Source organism: Phoxinus phoxinus, assembly GCF_949152265.1.
Source record: "Phoxinus phoxinus genome assembly, chromosome: 18".
NCBI lineage: Eukaryota > Metazoa > Chordata > Actinopteri > Cypriniformes > Leuciscidae > Phoxinus > Phoxinus phoxinus.
In genome coordinates, this window is record NC_136893.1 from 15388367 (window position 1) to 15408105 (window position 19739).

At 39.2% G+C, this 19739-nt stretch overlaps 3 protein-coding genes across 4 annotated transcripts in view; 1 reads left to right on the forward strand and 2 right to left on the reverse strand.

Moving 5' to 3' along the window:
* The window catches only part of arhgef10lb (Rho guanine nucleotide exchange factor (GEF) 10-like b), a gene marked incomplete at its 5' end in the record, with an annotated part of 42096 nt that extends 31335 nt beyond the window's left edge, over positions 1 to 10761 (reverse strand). The window contains 5 exons of the mRNA XM_079588855.1: positions 8 to 32; positions 420 to 447; positions 571 to 897; positions 7723 to 7789; positions 10492 to 10761. Of these exons, the coding sequence (XP_079444981.1) occupies positions 8 to 32; positions 420 to 447; positions 571 to 897; positions 7723 to 7789; positions 10492 to 10761 (717 nt within the window). The remainder of the gene's footprint in view (positions 1 to 7; positions 33 to 419; positions 448 to 570; positions 898 to 7722; positions 7790 to 10491) is intronic.
* rcc2 (regulator of chromosome condensation 2) lies at positions 10732 to 18102 on the forward strand. Of its 2 annotated transcripts, none has more exons than XM_079588159.1 (13): positions 10732 to 10870; positions 11895 to 12112; positions 12611 to 12704; positions 13632 to 13775; positions 14349 to 14480; positions 14600 to 14688; positions 14791 to 14905; positions 15321 to 15487; positions 15568 to 15748; positions 15831 to 15936; positions 16031 to 16103; positions 16590 to 16667; positions 16759 to 18102. In XM_079588159.1, the coding sequence occupies exons 2-13, from the start codon at positions 11906 to 11908 to the stop codon at positions 16861 to 16863; spliced, it is 1491 nt and encodes a 496-aa protein (XP_079444285.1). In that variant the 5' UTR covers positions 10732 to 10870; positions 11895 to 11905; the 3' UTR covers positions 16864 to 18102. The 2 variants fall into 2 exon arrangements, with proteins under 2 accessions (XP_079444285.1, XP_079444284.1); XM_079588158.1 differs by lacking the exon at positions 10732 to 10870 and adding an exon at positions 11042 to 11261.
* Positions 18103 to 18714: 612 nt separating this feature from the next.
* On the reverse strand, positions 18715 to 19715 carry LOC306985657 (large ribosomal subunit protein eL22-like). The gene is made up of 4 exons (XM_079588160.1): positions 19638 to 19715; positions 19252 to 19362; positions 19022 to 19146; positions 18715 to 18916 (listed from the first exon to the last, which is right to left on the reverse strand). The coding sequence occupies exons 1-4, from the start codon at positions 19647 to 19649 to the stop codon at positions 18772 to 18774; spliced, it is 393 nt and encodes a 130-aa protein (XP_079444286.1). The 5' UTR covers positions 19650 to 19715; the 3' UTR covers positions 18715 to 18771.
* Between the last annotated feature and the right edge of the window lie 24 nt (positions 19716 to 19739).

Sequence of the window (19739 nt, forward strand, 5' to 3'; positions counted from 1 at the left end):
CGGCTACTCGAGGTTCGGCTGAGATGGAACTCCTAAAAAAACATGAATGTAAAAGTATTGAAATACTGTCCCTTCATGTTTATTCTTATCATGCAGTGTTAATAGGCACAAAACATTTTCACTAGATGTCATTAGAGCCAAAGCAGATTGTTTAATAACTAATACAGTACAACGTGTTCACATGAGGTAAATAATCAACCCTAGGTCTTCACAGCTAAGACAGAATGTATAATAAAGTCCTTTAGGGGAAAAACACTTCAAACAGTAAGCATATAAATAATTGTAGTGTCTCTATGAATGACATCCTGTTTAGGAATAATAAGGTTCAAGATATTCAAGTGAAATTTGTTCAAAGCATAACACATAAGGCATAAAAAAGTCTGTCATAAATTCAGATGTGTTAACACAAACATTCTTACCCATCAGGAGATTGTCTGGCTACCATGTCTGCAGGGAGAAAAGAAAGTATGTTTAATTTACCAAATGTCTACCCATGTCTGATTTCACATACATAACATTTTACACATAAATACAGTCATATTATGTGATTAACACTTATTGCAGACTGACCTGGGTATATTGTGTGAGGATGTGTGGGGATATTTTGGTCCTCCAGACCAGCAGGGGTCCCTCCATTTACTGTTGGCTGATTATGCTGTGTAACACGCTTCATAGCTTGACAATAAAGTGCATTTGCGGCAGTGCTACCTTTAGTACTCTCTGAATGCTCAGCATCCACATGAGGAGTTCTTGACTCTTTATTCTGAACAGAGTTCTCCACTGTATTCTGCTCGTCTTCGCTGTCATCAAACTCGAACTTCTCACCAGTTTCCTCATCTTCATCACCATCCTCTTCCTCCTCCTGTGGCTTCTGAGTCACACCAGGAACCATGGACTCTGAAATAACACAAGGGCTCAATTTAAATGACAAAAATAAGATAAGAAACACATTTTTACATTTCCTGGTTGCCACGGCATTGCTATGCAGTTGCTAGGGTGTTCTGGGAGGTTGTTTGATTGTATGTGGTTCCTATAATGGTGTTCTGAGTGTTTTTTAGTGTTGATAATATGTAGTTGTTCTGAAAGTTTGAGAGTACGTGTTCTTTTTTTTTTGACAGAGAGTACATGTTCTGAGTGGTTTTCTGAGCATTCCAACTTAAGTGTTCATTGTAACACTTAAGCCATATCACCAGCAGCCATATCACCCTGTAGCCCAAGACTGGTTTCCCACTGAAGCTAAGCGGGGCTGAGCCTGGTTAGTACTTGGATGGGAGACCTCCTGAGAAAACCAGGTTGCTGCTGGAAGAGGTGTTAGTGTGGCCAGCAGGGGGCGCTCACCCTGTAGTCTGTGTGGGTCCTAACGCCCCAGTGTAGTGACGGGGACACTATACTGACAAAGAGCGCCGTCCTTCGGATGAGACGTTAAACCGAGGTCCTGACTCTCTGTGGTCATTAAAAATCCCAGGATATCTTTCGAAAGAGTAGGGGTGTAACCCCGGCATCCTGGCCAAATTTGCCCAGTGGCCTCTGTCCATCATGGCCTCCTAATCATCCTCCTATATATATATACTAATTGGCTTCATCACTGTCTCCTCTCCACCAGTAAGCTGGTGTGTGGTGGGCGTTCTGGCGCAATATGGCTGCCGTCGCATCATCCAGGTGGATGCTGCACATTGGTGGTGGTTGAGGAGACCCCCCCTTCTATGTAAAGCGCTTTGAGTGTCCAGAAAAGCGCTATATAAATGTAATGAATTATTATTATTATTATTATTAAAATCATTGTGATACCCAGTTCTAAGTGTTCTAAGTGGCTGTTTGAGTGTTGTGATGGTGTTCTGAGTGGCTGTTTGAGTGTTGCGATGGTGTTCTGAGTGGCTGTTTGAGTGTTGCGATGGTGTTCTAAGTGGTTGTTTGAGTGTTGCGATGGTGTTCTGAGTGGCTGTTGAGTGTTGCGATGGTGTTCTGAGTGGCTGTTGAGTGTTGCGATGGTGTTCTGAGTGGCTGTTGAGTGTTGCGATGGTGTTCTGAGTGGCCGTTTGAGTGTTGCGATGGTGTTCTGAGTGGCCGTTTGAGTGTTGCGATGGTGTTCTGAGTGGCCGTCTGAGTGTTGCGATGGTGTTCTGAGTGGCTGTTGAGTGTTGCGATGGTGTTCTGAGTGGCTATTGAGTGTTGCGATGGTGTTCTGAGTGGCTGTTGAGTGTTGCGATGGTGTTCTGAGTGGCTGTTTGAGTGTTGCGATGGTGTTCTGAGTGGCTGTTGAGTGTTGCGATGGTGTTCTGAGTGGCTATTGAGTGTTGCGATGGTGTTCTGAGTGGCTGTTGAGTGTTGCGATGGTGTTCTGAGTGGCTGTTTGAGTGTTGCGATGGTGTTCTAAGGGGTTGTTTGAGTGTTGCGATGGTGTTCTGAGTGGCTGTTGAGTGTTGCGATGGTGTTCTGAGTGGCCGTTTGAGTGTTGCGATGGTGTTCTGAGTGGCCGTTTGAGTGTTGCGATGATGTTCTGAGTGGCCGTTTGAGTGTTGCGATGGTGTTCTGAGTGGCCGTTTGAGTGTTGCGATGGTGTTCTGAGTGACTGTTTGAATGTTGCGATGGTGTTCTAAGTGGTTGTTTGAGTGTTGCGATGGTGTTCTGAGTGGCTGTTGAGTGTTGCGATGGTGTTCTGAGTGGCTGTTGAGTGTTGTGATGGTGTTCTGAGTGGCTATTGAGTGTTGCGATGGTGTTCTGAGTGGCTGTTTGAATGTTGCGATGGTGTTCTAAGTGGTTGTTTGAGTGTTGCGATGGTGTTCTGAGTGGCTTTTGAGTGTTGCGATGGTGTTCTGAGTGGCTGTTGAGTGTTGCGATGGTGTTCTGAGTGGCTGTTGAGTGTTGCGATGGTGTTCTGAGTGGCCGTTTGAGTGTTGCGATGGTGTTCTGAGTGGCCGTTTGAGTGTTGCGATGGTGTTCTGAGTGGCTGTTGAGTGTTGCGATCGTGATCTAAGTGGTTGTTTGAGTGTTGCGATGGTGTTCTGAGTGGCTGTTGAGTGTTGCGATGGTGTTCTGAGTGGCTGTTGAGTGTTGTGATGGTGTTCTGAGTGGCTGTTGAGTGTTGCGATGGTGTTCTGAGTGGCTGTTGAGTGTTGCGATGGTGTTATGAGTGATTGTTTGAGTGTTGCGATGGTGTTCTGAATGGTTGTTTGAGTGTTGCGATGGTGTTCTAAGTGGTTGTTTGAGTGTTGCGATGGTGTTCTGAGTGGCTGTTGAGTGTTGCGATGGTGTTCTGAGTGGTTGTTGAGTGTTTGTTGAGTGTTGCAATGGTATTCTAAGTGGTTGTTTGAGTGTTGCGATGGTGTTCTGAGTGGCTGTTTGAGTGTTGCGATGGTGTTCTGAGTGGCTGTTGAGTGTTGCGATGGTGTTCTGAGTGGCTGTTGAGTGTTGCGATGGTGTTCTGAGTGGCTGTTGAGTGTTGCGATGGTGTTCTGAGTGGCTGTTGAGTGTTGCGATGGTGTTCTGAGTGGCTGTTGAGTGTTGCGATGGTGTTCTGAGTGGCTGTTTGAGTGTTGCGATTGTGTTCTATAGTGTTCTGAGTGGCTCTTTGAGTGTTGCGATGGTGTTCTAAGTGGTTGTTTGCGTTGTGATGGTGTTCTGAGTGGTTGTTTGCGTTGTGATGGTGTTCTAAGTGGCTGTTTGAGTGCTGCGATAGTGTTCTTAGTGGCTATTTGAGTGTTGCCATGGTGTTCTGGTTGTTTGAGTGTTGCAATGGTATTCTGAGTGTTCCCCAAGTGGCTTTCTGTGTGAACGTTTCTGAGACAGAGAGGAACACAGAGAAGCAAAGTGAACTTTGAGCTTCGGGTTCGTGCGTAAACGGTCAAATACACACATAAATATGTCAAAATGCCCAGCTTGGTGAGTTTTCGCTTAAACACCATTGGTTATGTCTTAAGTGAACATAAACAGTTGGGAAATAAGTTGCATGTGTATCAGTATAATAGATCTTTGCAGCTCTTAAAGTGACAGCAACATAATATTCCTGCTGCTGTCTGTCATTTAGGTTAATGGGATAGTTCACCCAAAAATTTAAATCAGCCCATGATTTACTTACCCTTAAGCCAACCTAGGTGTATATTACATTCTTCTTTTAGACGAATACAATCGGAGTTATATAAAAAAAAATGTCCTGGCTCTTCCAAGCTTTATAATGGGAGTCAATGGGTATATTTTTTTGGAAGTCCATCAAAGATCATCTATCCGCGATAACAGTGCTCGAAATGGGTCTGGGGGGTATTCTGAAGAAAGTTCAGAAGAAAAATGCAAGAAAAATATCCATAAAACTTTATCGACTAAAATAACTAGCTTCCGGCAGACGGCCGTATGCAAGTCGACTTACGACAAAAGAATAACACTTGACGATGTATGACGTAGGATGTAGGAGTAGCGTAAGCTTTGACAGGCAACCGCGTTCGTCATTACGTTGTGCGTTAAGTTCAAGGGTTACTCTTTTGGCGTGAGTCAACTTGCGTACGGCCGTCTACCGAAAGTTTTAAAGATGGATATTTTTCTTACACATCGCTTTACTTCAGAGGGCCTTTATCCCCCAACTTTACAATAACTTTGTAGAACGTTTACATTCACAAACAGCTATATTACACACTGCATGAAAAGGAATTTGAAACCTTAATAGGGGCACTTTAAGCTTTAAGCTGTTCCTAATCACCTCTAAGAGAGGGAATGGAACATGTTGCACATATTGCTTGCCAATAAATAAAGAGTTGTCAATTCATGATACTTTCTCACCTCTTAATTTACATTAAAAAATACTTAAAATACATTGTTGTAGTTGTTTGAGTGTTGTGATGGTGTTCTGACTTGCCCACCTCCAAGCCTTGTTGTACATTATCACAAACATGGATTCTGAGATATGTGGATTTTAAGAATAGAGAACAACCCTGGGCCTGTATATCTATTTTATTTTTTGAGCATTGCGTTTATCAGTGTAAAAACTAAGCCACACAGCTCTAGGACCTGCCTGCTACGGACTGATTGCAATGTGACTTAGCCTGTATAATGCAATTTCACATAAAAAGCATAAAGACAACAAACAAAACATTGCGTCTTTATAATTCAGTGCACACTCTGTATCTAAGCAGCTACATTTGTATTCCATTATGATGCTGGATTGAGTCAAAGAGGAGGCTCAAAAATATGTTTTGACCATAACAGACAAAACTCTTATGAGTCATCAGATTTGTTCAGAAAAACACCCAAAACTCACAAGCTTAAAGCCAAAACTCCCTCCCTCTGATAACATACACCACAAACATTGAACAGATGGATAAAATAATACAGACAAAAACAATCTGTAACACACACCAAAGGTGTGTGTGTGTGTTGTGAGCTGAATCCGGTAGAGTAGTGGCACAATATATATTTTGTTGTTAACTTCAAAGTCAAGTTAAGCGACAAAAACATTGCATCACTTTTTGGCCTTTTCTGACCAGTTGTTGGAACGATACGTTTAGCAAAGGAGCCAAAGCACAGGGATAGAGATTACACACTCTGCACTGGACGGAGAAAAACAGATCATGTAAAGAGCAGGATTACACATGTGACCATATGGTCTCTATAGAGACTACTCAACTGAAAGTACTTCATACCAGTAAATGTTTTCACTTGCTTCCACTATGAAAGTGGGTTGTGCATATCAGCAGTGTAGCAACCAATTACAACAAAGAAGAAATGTCTATGCTCACATTTCTATGTTACAAATTTCCCTGCTTTAAGTGCCCTCCGATTTTTCCCTGGTGCACATTTATCTTATAAAATAACATGAATCAGTTACTCAAGTCAATATAAGCTCACATGACTTTAAAATGGCTCTAAAGGTCTGTAATCATGCAGTTCTCATGTGCTCTATTCCCTTCAACAATCACTAAACCAACAAAACAATTGTTTACCATGCCTCTTGTCCTCATTCCCCTCACTCCAGCAGAAGTATGAGAACCTCTTAGACCCGGCCAGGTGGATTTTGGGTGACACTAGAAATTTAAGCGATTGTCTCATGCAAGCAGTCTCCATGGCTTCAGGATAGATGTGTGTCAAGAGCAGGTGACATATGGTGGAAGAATTGTTCTGCTGCAGCATATGGTCAGTTACCTTGAGCGCTACAGTTTTCCAAGCTCTCTGGAGATTAAGAGGGTAATGCCGTATTCCCTCAACTAGGTAACTGTGTTTCAGAGTTTTACACACTATACTATTCTCTAATATACCAGAACAGGTGACATACTGTGTTCATTAATAGCTCTTAAACTGTAATTATGGTTTCTCTTTGTTTGAAAAGAGCGCACCCTAATGTGTCATGCACAGATACCCATTGTTTGGGCCTTGTTTGTACCAGAGAGAGCCGTGAACAGTGTGATGTCACATGACGTACCTCCTAAAACATCTTGGCAGGACTACCAAATCATGACTAAGCACCACTGGGTTTGGAAGATTTTAATTTGAATCATACTAAGTGGGTTAATGATGTATAATAAGTGTGTCCAAGATAAAGAAAATCTTCTTAAAATCTAGTTTAAAACACATATGCCAAGTTCTTGAATGTACTCGTCTCATATGCATATGGTATACCATTTTTAAGAAAAGTTTCGTTTGGAGTAATCATTGATTTAATTATAAACATATTTCATTATCCTAACATCTTGAATGCATGTGTGTGTACACACCTTAATTATTATGTTAACAAATATATCATAAATATCCGCACCACGTGACATTTTACAACCTGAACTAAACTTGCCCTGTCATAAAATGTCAATTTATCTGTTATTTTAAGAAACTTGACAATAATTATTCTCAAGTCATAAGGGTCTGCAGCTGTAAAACTAAAACTATTAAAAAGTGATTTCAGTAAATTAAAAATAAATAAAATCAAATATGAAAAACTAAAATGAGAAATGTTGCTTTTGCAACTAAATGACAAATGTTTAAGCTGAAGTATAAAAATAACTAAAACTGAAAAAAAGCTATAGAAATATAAAAAAAACAAAAGCATATAAGAAAATGCAAAAATATTGATCTGCATGGGTTTTTATCCACAGATATTTTTTATAGCATGTTCAAATTGTGACTTTTTGAGGGTGAACAAAAACGCCTGTGTCCCTTTAAATGCAAATGAGCTGCTGCACCCGGCAAAGAGGGCGAAGTTTCAAGAGCCCGAGTGTGTTAGCAGCTTGATTACCTTATACAGACAAGAACTGATCATTTCAAAAACTTAAAAGCCTTTTATGTTCAACCGGAGTCGGACAAAGATGGAGAGACTCAAGAAGAAGTGACAACATGTAGACAACATTTCTGAATGGTTAGTTGATGAATTTATGTAGCTTATGTGTAGTTATCTTCTAGTCATTGATTAGCATATTCTGTCTTGGTCATCTATAAATCGTGTTCCCGGGGGCGGGGTTTATGTAAATTGTAGGGTTTTTGATGTCACTAACCCGGGAGAAATGTTGTGTAGTCCCTACCAGCCGTTTGTTGTAGTCCTTAAAAAGCAATTTCTTTAGAAGCAAATATCTCCCTTTGCTTTGAACTTTGAGCGTTGTAACTTTGCAGATGTTGTTTATGCTCCAACAGCAACATTACACACTAACTAAAGTTAGAAAGTTAGAAAAGTGAAATCAGCCACCCCTTTAAATATGTTTTAATTATCTAACACATCAAGAAATCAACCAGCAGCATGATACACGTACTAACCTTTTTTAGGAGGGTTAAGAGATTCTGGAGATGCCATGAAGTTTAATATGTAGTCATGTCTGCACTCCTGTAAAAGAGAAATTTGTTAACACATTTACTCTAAAATGCTCAATCCAAAGTCCCTAAACACACAGGATATTCTGTATGACAGTGAAACTCAATACTGTAGCGTATCTAACATCACACCTCTAGACTTCAGTGAAAAGTGACTTTTGTTGTCCTATGTTGGACATTACAGGTTACTAAAGGAGACAGGGTGAAAATGTTACATTCCTCAACAGTGTGTGGCAGATCCAGGCTTGTCTTACCAGCTGAATCCTCACACAACATATCCTCCCACATTTACTGGGAAAGACTCTCAGCATGTGTCAGAACAACACAACTCAACCGAGAGGAATGACCGGAGGGTGATACAAAGAAATGTGCAGGTTTAGTTGCGTCAATACCAGTATTTAGAATAAAATGAGACAGCAATTCATTAACCACTTTTGATCTCTTTCATAACGCCAAGGTCATGACTCTGAGTTTGATTCCCAGGAAACAAATACTGTCTTTGAATACACCATAATTTGCTTTAGATAAAAGTGACAGCCGAACTTCACAAAAGTACTTGAAAAGAGTTTCTGTCAATCTTGTTTCCTGATAGATATGACCCAGCAGCTGGAGGTCAGTGCATGAATTATTCACTAGAAAGAAGGGCAGGGGAAAGACTAGGCTGAAGCCAGTGAATAGACAAAGGAAAATAGCATCTTTCCCACTCGGAGAGAGCACAGCAAGGTTGAATGGTTGAGAGTAAAGCACACATAGTAAGAACTGCAAGCCCATTGAATGGCCTAGAAACTCCTTTCAAATAAATAACACAGGAATCACCTTGGACACAGGCAGAATGAGAGAGGCATCTGGACCGCCACACATATTAACTCTCCATGCCACCTCTTTTCACAGACTTCTCCCTAATTTACAATGATATCATTCGCTACTTCCTGCTATGTAAATTCACAGTTAACCAATGCACTAGATAAGCAAGGAAGACAAGCTTTTCCAATAAAACAAACTGTAGCCTTGAGGTTAAAAATGACCAACATGAATGGTTTGATCCCATGTGAGTCAGCTGATATCAAACCACTGGTGGGTAAGGCTGAAGGACAGACCATGATCTCTGCTCTCAGATTAGCTTTAGCACTGGACTGATAAATAGATGTCAGATTCATTTAAATATCACAAATATACCGACCGTAGACAGTGATCCACTATTGCAATCAGGTGAAATATAGTTGTTTTTGTCTGCCATTGATCAGTAGAGGCCACAATTATATTAATATCAAATAATTATCACAGAATCTTCATATCACAAAAGAAAACAAACCCATTTCCAACATGTTCTTTATTATGAAATCAATAATATCAGTAAATGAATTAGATGGCACAAAGTGGTCAGATTATTATGCACAATCATTTTTTTCATCTGAGAGTCTGGATGGATTTTTATATTAATCTACAGTCTCACTCCCCCCTAGTGAGGCTTTGTTGCACTGTTATATTTTCATATGTAAAACAACATAAGCACTACATTTTTTTGCTCTTATTCCAAAGAAAGACTTACTCACAAGCCTGGCTTTACGTCCCTTAAATGTCACCCCTCTGATATTGTCCTTATTGATCACAAGCTATCAATACAGATCCATTGTCATGTCTGCTCCCATCTTTGCGCAGTGCAGCCATCTGTGAATCTACAATTGATGACACCACTGTCTCTTCATCAGAAAGCACAGCAACTGTAAAGAGCTGATTTTGATTGTTTTCTTTTAGTGGAGAAACAAGTTCTGAGACTCCCAATGCATTAACTGACGCGGCTTCTCCGAAGAATATGAAAACTCTTCTCCCTCTTTATTTTCCCTCAGTCCCTCCCTTTTTTCCTTTCTTTGCACTCACTCCTTCCCCCTGCCGTACATCAGGAGAGAGCAGTATGCAAATACTCAAAGAAACAGCCAGCCAATAGCAGATGATCAGGCCTGCAATCCCACCAATCACAGAAGAGCAACTTTTCTTTCAATAGTTCCTTGCTGGGGGCAGCAGGAGATAGAGAGATAGATAGATAGATAGATAGATAGATAGATAGATAGATAGATAGATAGATAGATAGATGTATGTGGCAATTGTCTCTGACTGTTAAAATAAAACGTGTTTTTGCCTTTAAGATCTTTATTTAAATGCACCTTGGTGTGATCATCTCTTTACATGAAGTTCAAACACTGTAAAAAATAAATTACAAGATCAATAAGTTGACATACAGTATATTTTTACATTTTTAAATATTTTTAACTCGTCAAAATAAGTTAAGCAATTTCAACTTTTTTATAAGTTATAAAAGATTCAACTATTTTTTCAGTTTAAGTCAGTTATGTAATTTAATTTGAAATTGATTGCACTTAAAAATGAACTCAGAGCTCAAGCCTCGGGTTCGAGCCTCCTCCCTGGACAGCAAGCAAAGTTAGTTTACTATAAACCTTTAAGACTGAATGGACAGGCGAACTAGTGCAATTTTCTTTTAGCAGTGCAGTTAACCTCATATCATGATGGGAATCATCATTTAAATAATGTGCACCTGATCAAGAACAGTGAATGCCTTGTGGGTTGATTTTAGACTGCATTAAAAACCTTTATATTGAAAAATGACATTCTATTAAAATTGCACAACCTATAATTTTTTTATGTCATGAGATTTGTTTATGTGGGCCACAATCAATGATCAGACAGACGCACACTTACCGTGTACACTGCGTCTACAGAATTCCCTTCTTTTTCATTTAAACGGACACCGCTTTGCACATGAAAGCATAACAGAGGTTGTAGTCGGAAGAAGGGATATATAGATATTTTTAAGGACACAAAAACAACAATCCGTTTCAAATTAGTCGACGATCGGCATGTCACCCAACTCAGCAGATGGCGCTGTAGTCTCATCAACGGACTCAAATTTGTAGTTCGTTCTCCATCCCATTCTCGTGTTTTTGTTGTATGGACTACACGCACTGCCATGAAAGTTGCATGAGTGTTTTAATTGTATATCTGAACTTAAATTAACGTAGTGAAGAGAATAGAGGAAAATACCTCTTTGAGCTCAACGCTTTAATTCCAAGCAACACAGGTAAACTTACATTTTTTTTAAGTAAATTAAACTTTTCTGTGTACTTCTACACGAATGACTTTAAAATCATGTTAAATGTACAACTCTTTGAGATTCTATAGTGGACATTCAGCGATCTCTCCGCCAGACAGATGTGTGCGGTATAAAGCCCTGAGTGTGCGCTGAACCCACGTGGTTTGATCGCGAGTCTGCGAGTCTTTTGTTCCGAATCAATCAAAAAACGAGGAAGACGGACAGACATAAGTAGAGCATCTGAATCAGGAAATCTCCTTGCATAATAAACGCGTCTTTCAGCACAACAGACCAAGCCGCAGCCACTTGACTTGACACGTCTATATTCCGTCAACTTAGATATTTGTATTTAAAGTAGAGGGGGGGAAGTTTTACTCAGGTGAGTTATAATATTCTCGATGTTTATGATTGCGGCTTCGGATGCAAATGCAGTATAGCATGCTAACACGGCTACGTCTGCATCATAACTTAAACATCTGTAAACGTTATGTTTTTCAAACGCACTTTCCATGGGGTATAAGTTGATGATTTTGACTTTTTTACGGGACGGGGGCAGATATAACACGTGGGTAAGGGAATAGTTTAGTTACTAGTCTGGTTGAAGCAGAGCGGTGCTAGTTGGCTAACCGGCAGCTGCGTTATAAAACATAACAAAGAAACAAATGGAGACGGAGTGAGACAGACGCGTTGCTGCTGATTCTTTTGTTACAGCGCTGCTAGTGTGTTAGCATAGCACAGGACCACTGCTTTTTACAACACTTTATTTATATTATCATATAGACCAAGAAGCCATGCCTTGACATTACTAATACGCAAAGCATGTGTGTGTTTTCTTAAGGATTCCTTCGCTGTGAGATAATTGGGAATTTGGATCAGCAAGAGATTTGAATCATATTGACTTTGTTTCTTCAGTCGGATGTTTTCGGCTCGTTTGATTCTTCTTTCTGTCCATTTATTGTCAGACCGGTAAAATGCTTCCCAACTACTTTTTTTTGTTTTGTTTTTATTGTAGGATTTTGTACTATGCCCCCACGCAAGAAGCAGACAGATGTGTCTGGGAACGGTGGATTGAAGAGAAAAAGAGGAGGTGGAAAGAAAAAGGAAAGGGAGTTTAGCAGTGATGAGGAGTTTGATGACTTTGAACAAGAAAACACAAAGAAACCTGGGAAACCAGCAGCTAAAGCGGGTCTGCAGCCGGTCACTGTGGCTGATGATGTGAAGGAGAAGATTGTAAGGACATATAATTGCATACTTATCGCTTCTATCTACTGTATGCATATATACTCATGCACTTGATATTTACATATATACACTAGCATCAAACGTGTTATTGCCAAGGACCTCCAAATATGACAATTTAGTTATGGAACCCTTGAAAAAGCTGCTGTATATTTAATAAGTATGGAGGCTTATTTCTCCTCATTTACATTTTTCAAGGTTAATGATGCACTGTTATGTTGTCATTGTTCTAAAAACAATGCATTATTAAAATATTATCTGAAGAATGTTTACTTTGTTACGATAACGGTATCTTTTTTTCCTTTATTTTAATGTTAGCTGTAAACCTTTAAAATAATTTAAAAAATAAGCTAACATATTTTACTTTGATAGCTTTGAAAACATAAATTTGTAAATATTTGTACCTGTTCCCCCAAGCACCCCCTGTGGGTCTTTAGAGCTCAGTTAAAAAACTGTATTAATGGATTTCTTGTTCTTTCTGTTGTGCAGAAACTTGAGGTTCCCAAAGTCAAAGGTCAGCTGCTTGTTTTTGGAGCCACCAACTGGGACCTGATTGGCAGAAAAGAAGTGCCAAAACAGCAAGGTATGATCACGCAATGAGCCAGAGATATTTGGGTTACAGTATAGTTTCAGGAAAGTCTCGCCCAAGTGAGTCATATTTGCTAATCTGTTAATGGGACATTGTGAAACCAGAGATTTAAAGAAAGAAATGCTGACATACACGTATTGGCAATTTAAGATGAAGTGGTGGATAGTGCCATAAATGCCATAGACCTGTGCCTATTAAAGTGCTGTTTTGATCTGTATAACAACTAGATAATTTATGATCCCAACAACACATAGATACTGGTATTAAGTTGGTTAGTTAAAAATAGCAATATTTTGAAATATTGTTGCAATTTTAAATAATTGTTTTCTATTTTTTTAAATGTATTTTTTTCCTGTGAGGGTAAAGCTGAATTTTCAGCATCATTACTCCAGTCTTCAGAGTCATATGATCCTTCAGAAATCATTCATATATGCTGATTTGGTGCTCGAGGAACATTTCTTATTATTATCAATGTTGAAAACAGATGCTGCTTAATATGTTTGTGGAAGCCGTCATACTTTTTTCTTTTCAGGATTCTTCAATAGAAATGTCAAAAGAACAGCATTTAATTGAAGTATTTATTTTTTGTATCAGCCCTTACTCTCACTTTTGATCAATATATTGCATCCTTGGTGAATAAATTTATTATTTTTTCAAAAAAACATTTAAAGTACTAGACTTTACACTTCTATGTGAGATAAACGGGATATAATTTGCCGTAACTGTTAAGTCATATTTTGAACATCAGAACAGGGGAGTTTTTAAATAAACCACCAACATCAAAAACCTAAGATAAATCAGCCAGGTGCTGAAATTGACAACACTTAAAATAAGAAAGAGGAACTGTGTGGGTGGCAGTCATTTATAGAGTCTTCACTGTTGTTAGAGAGTATTCATGTGTGTCTGTGTGTGTTTTTCCAGTTGCTTATAGGAACCTTGGGCAGAATCTGTGGGGTCCCCATCGCTATGGGTGTCTCAATGATGTCGAGGTTAGCTGTGTGGTGTCTGGTCCCTGTGCTGCCCACAGTCTCATCATCACCACAGAGGGCAAACTCTGGAGCTGGGGTAAGTGTCCACACCACACCAGTGTTTCAGCAGGTCTTAAAGTGACAGCAGCCTAATAAACCCTCTGCTGTTGGTCATTAATGTTAATCAAAGACAAAGAGAAAATCACCCCCTGCTCTTGACTGAATAACTTGAGGCTTTAATACAGAATAATCTATATTAGATTTATAATTTATGCAGTGAAGACTGTCCAGTGTTTGTTTATTCAGTTTCTGAATATACAGCATCTGTTAGACCTACCTGAAAATCACAAAGCACTGTTTTACACTGTTTTTTTTTCGGTGAAGTCGGTACTGAAATGTAAAAAATGTGACTACCAACATTTCCTTCTAGCATTTTGAGCGCTGTTGAACAGATTTTTAAACACCTCTGGTTAGCCATTGCGTTCACACGCTCAATATCGCTTTGTTGTGGTGCGGCGCGGCAACTGTCACATCCAGTGTAATAAAAATCCAGCAATCTTTATAAAAAAATAAAAATAAAACAGTACCCAAAAACAACTGAAAAAAATAAATTCATGCTGCAAAACATGCGGAAATCCTGTTCCTAATTTCTGTTCCTGGTCCCTCTCAGGTCGTAATGATAAAGGGCAGTTGGGTCATGGAGACACTAAACGATTGGAGGCTCCAAAACTAGTTGAGGGTCTGGGGGAGGAAGTGATAGTAGCTGCTGCCTGTGGTAGAAACCACACCATGGCTTTAACAGGTAGGCAACCGTCTGCTAAATGCAAAGTGTTTGTCTTATAATTGCAGTTATTATAATTTGTTGCATTGTTATAATGATAATGTAACTCCATTGAGCTGTTCTTATGCTTTGTCTCACAGAAAATGGTACTGTCTACACCTTTGGAGAAAACAAACTGGGTCAGCTAGGTCAGGGCAATCAGACAGATGCTGTGCTCAGCCCTGCTACAGTAAGACTCTCCCTTGGTTTAATTTACTTAATGGGGCTTCACTGGAACATGTTTATTGTGTTTTAAATGCTCTAGAAAACAGCTGCATTTATTTACCTACAGATCCAGTACAACGGGCAGCCGATAGTCAAAGTGGCCTGTGGCGCAGAGTTCAGTATGATTGTGGACTGCAAGGGGAACCTTTATTCTTTCGGTTGTCCTGAATACGGCCAACTTGGTATGCAACAGTGTAGTCCTATGATGCTTATTTAAAGGGATGTTTAGTTTATCCAAAATTGTAATTTAGTCATCCTAGTCTTGTTCCAAACCTGTACGAGTTTCTTTCTTCTGTTGAACACAAAAGATGATATTTTAAAGAGAGTTGACGGCACCCTTTGACCTCTATATCATGGGGGGGGGGGGGGGGGGGATGCAATGGAAGTTAATGGTTACTGTCAACTGTCTGGTTACCAGCATTCTTTAAAATATCATCTTATGTGTTCAACAGAAGAAAGAAACTTGTACAGGTTTGGAACAACTTGAGTGAGTAAATGATGACACTAACTTTAATTTTGGGTGAACTATACCTTTAACTGAAAAACATTTACCAAATGCATCGGTTTGATTATTCAACTTTGTTCTGTATTAAAAAGGGCATAACTCAGATGGAAAGTTCATCGCTCGTGCCCAGCGCATTGAGTTTGACTGCGAGCTGATCCCTAGACGGGTGGCCATTTTCATTGAGAAGACCAAGGATGGCCAAGTGCTTCCTGTGCCCAACGTCGTGGCTCGGGATGTAGCATGTGGCGGCAATCACACGGTGAGGAGCAAGTCTGTGGATTGTGGTGCAAGGCAGACATGTTTGAATTAAGGCTGAATTATATGGTTGCTTTCACGCAGCTGGTGTTGGATTCCCAAAAGCGTGTTTTCTCGTGGGGATTTGGGGGATATGGACGACTAGGCCATGCCGAACAGAAAGACGAAATGGTCCCACGATTAGTCAAGCTCTTTGACTTCCCAGGCCGTGGAGCAGGTCAAATATACTGTGGCTACCAGTGTTCCTTTGCTTTGAATGAAGCGGGTAAGCATGTAATTCCTCCCTAGGTAAAAGACACAATTGAATACCCATAATGTATTTGTGGTTAATGCTTCTCTTTCCTCAGGTGGTCTGTTTTTCTGGGGAGTGACAAATACGTCCCGTGAGTCCACCATGTACCCCAAAGCTGTGCAGGACCTGTGCGGGTGGAAGATTCGCAGTCTGGCCTGTGGGTAGGTAAAGGCAAAGGATTCTGAAAATGTCTTCATAAAACATTTTGAAATGTTTGTAGAATGTTGATTAGATGTTGTCTATAATTCCTCTCAGGAAGAGCAGTATTATCGTTGCAGCGGATGATAGCACCATTAGCTGGGGACCATCGCCCACATTTGGAGAGCTGGTATGTTTGTCTTCTGTTTAAGGCTTTGACTTGTTTAAAACAAACTACACAAGTTTGGGGTCAGTAAAATATATACAGTATTTGAAATAAGACTTTTATTCAGCATGGATGCATTAATCAAAAGTGACAGTAAAGATTCAATACATTTATAATGTTCCTACAAAATGTTAAAAAGCACAACTGTTTTCAACATGGATAATAATGTTTTTTGAGCATCAAATCAGCATATTAGAATGATTTCTCATTTAGATTCATGTGACACTGAAGACTAAAGTAACGATGCTGAAAATCCACATAGGAATACAGAAATACATTTTAAATAGTTTTTCATTTGTAATAATGTATTACTATTTTACAGTATTTTTTAACACAAAAGCATAAGAGACTTCTTTCAAAAACATTTAAGAAATCTTACCAACCCTAAACCTTTGAACAGTAGTTGTATATGGTTTTCAAATTTCTCATATTAAAATTTTGCATTTTAAGGGCTATGGTGACAACAAACCCAAGTCCTCCACCACTGCTCAAGAGGTCAAAACTCTGGATGGAGTGTATTCAGAACAGGTGAATTCTGCTGGCTAAAACGTGACTCGTATCCTCCCACAATTCTGTTCTCTGTGATATAAAGGTATGCAACTGATAACTTTCATTTCAGGTGGTGATGGGATATGCGCACTCCCTGGTTATTGCCCGACAAGACACAGAGCAGGAGAAGGAAAAGCTCAAGAAGCTGCCCGAATACAACCCGCGAACACTCTGATTGGACCCCATTCTTATTTTTTCCAGGGGCTTTTTTTTTTTTAATGGAATGCCTCTGTTCACTAGGTCACACCTGGGTAATCACCGTTTGGTTGGGATGGGATTGTTTATTTTTTATTTTTTTGGGACATCAAATTACATTTTTGAAAGACAATCCACGTGTCGGATTAAAGTATCAAAGCAGTTGCATTAACTGATATGTGTAGCCTTGGGTGTTTCAGAATGGTAATTGTGGCGTCACGCGCCGGTTTTAATTTCACGATAAAACCAGCATCTGCTCAGAGCACTCGGGTTTCCACTGGATCCATCCCCTTTACTTAAACATTCCTAATGGAAGTTTATCACAGATTGTTTTGTTGTTTATTTTTTCCGTAACAATTACTGTGAGATCCATGTCTGCTCTCTTCCAAAAACTGGTGCTAAATCATTCTAATGCAGACTATCAATGGACTAGTGTTAACTTAAAGACAAACTCACTCCATTCTTGTGCCTTTTAAAGTGAGATGATTCAGGCTGAGTTAGTCCTATGACATCTCAAGTGTTATGGGGCACTTCACCTTTTAAACATCACTTGCATTACTTCCAGCTCCATGTTTTCATCACCATAGATAAGAACATAATTTCCCTCAAATCAAGTAGCTAATCGGTAAGATTTTTTACCCCCTCCATTTTCAAGATGCATACTTCTGTTAATCTAATCAGGGAAGTATTTTCAACTCCTGCAATGCAAATGAGACATCAGCTGTGAGATTTTTATTAAATTAATTCTCCCTTTTCTAGAAATGCAAGTCATAAATGTTGATGCCCTTGCTAGTGATGTAAATTACAGAAATGCTGTTCTCGTGTTGATGTTAGCATGTTTTGGAAATAATGAACTTGATGTTGAGAAGAGTAGATTGTCCCATCATCAGGGACCATAATGTCTTTACAGAGCATTTTTTTCATGCAATGTTAAATACTGTGCCATTTCTTTGTGTTCACCTGGGCTTAAACTGTGATCGCATTGTTAGCTTTCATAATCTGTATGAAAGTCCATACAAGAGTCCATCCAGTTTGTGGGCGAGCAACAAGCTTATGTTTTATGTTCTATGAAAACAACAGTTTTAAATTGTGTACTTGCAAGAAATGTGTTAATTTGTTTAAGCAGTATATGTCCAGGAACTGGAATTTAAACACCTATTTTGATTTATAAAATGTTATTTTGTTTTCTTAATATTAAATAAAGGTTCATGTAAGTTGGTATATGTTGTTACACAGTAATTTTTTACCCATGGATCTGATCTTTTATGTAGTTTTGTTTTTACTCAAGTTAGCAGAACAGTGTGCTTTTCTCTTAAGATTGACATGAAATGAAAATTCACCATAAATATTTACGTAATGCATGTTCTAGATTTTATTAACAATTCAGCTGCTCGTGGTTTTTTATTTACCTCAATGTTTAATCGAAATATTATAACTGGACCGACAGTGAAACGACAGACTTCTCTCTGGTAACACATGTAGGGCTTTTCGAACCATTTAAACTTGTCCCTGCAAGCTCACGATCATCTACCTCTACTTTTGAGTGCAATGTCCACATCTCAGCATTCAATCAGCAGCTGATGCATATAACCATGTCAGCCCTACATTTTTCCACCCCAATATTCTTTTACACTTGAATGTATATCACAATATTGGAGAAAATATCTGCTGCTACTTCAGTTTCATTGTGGTTAACCAGTTTCATTTTACCGGCATATCTTAAAATATGTCAGTGCCATTGTTTTATCTCAAGATGCAAATAATATTCTTTTTAGTTTGTCCATCCAGCATGAAACAGCATTGATAAAGAAGTGTATCTGAATGGGTAAAATGTAGTTATATGAATTTATTTCAATGTAAAAAAAAACACAAAAAAAACAGCAAGAATTTAATCCTCGTCCTCCTCTTCTTCCTCATCCTGGTTGATCTGGAAGTATCGAAGCTCATAGCTTTCTTTGGTGTTAGCCACAACACGCAACCAGTCTCTGAGATTGTTCTTCTTTAGGTATTTCTTTGTGAGATATTTCAGGTACCTGCAAATTAGATAAATACAGTGGAATATATGTAATAATGTAAGTTGCAGCTAAAAAATAAAATAATTGACAAAGTCAAGTCAAGATGTATCAAAACAGACAAACCTTTTGGAGAAGGCCACCTCAGAAGAAACTATGATTTTGCTCTTGCTTCTTTCAATGGTGACAACTCCACCTCCAAGGTTTCCTGCTTTCCCGTTGACTTTGATTCGCTCCTGAAGGAACTGCTCCTGTAAACACACAAGCAAACGAGACAAACTCAGACAGCCGGTGGTAATCTGACATTTCCACAGCAATAATCACAAACAGGCTTCATAAGGACTTGATCTACTCACAAAGTTGGCAGCATCCATGATACCATCTTCAACGGGATGCGTGCAATCCAGCGTGAACTTCAGGACCTGCTTCTTCTTCTTCTTCCCACCTTTAGAGCTCTGCTGCTTCCTCTGCAATTAATTGCACAGAATGTGCACTTTAAGTCTAAGTCTAGTGTCTACGACAGGCATGTCATTATCATCAGAAAAACACTATTCCCTGCGAATGTGACTTCACGTCACGGGGTTCATTCAATAATATAACAATTGTCTTACGTATTGGGATATTACTTAAGTTACTTTATGACAGCGATATATATTAAAATGCCATTTCGGATGAGTTGTGTACATGGAAATGAATGGAAACATTGTTATTTTATTAACTTGGTCCGTGTGATCGAACTTACGACAGGCGCCATAGTGAGAAATTTCGTCGAAAGGAAGAATCACGACTGCGCAAGCGTGACGTTGCAGTTCTCGATTGTTGTTTTGCTTAAAGGAACAGTTCA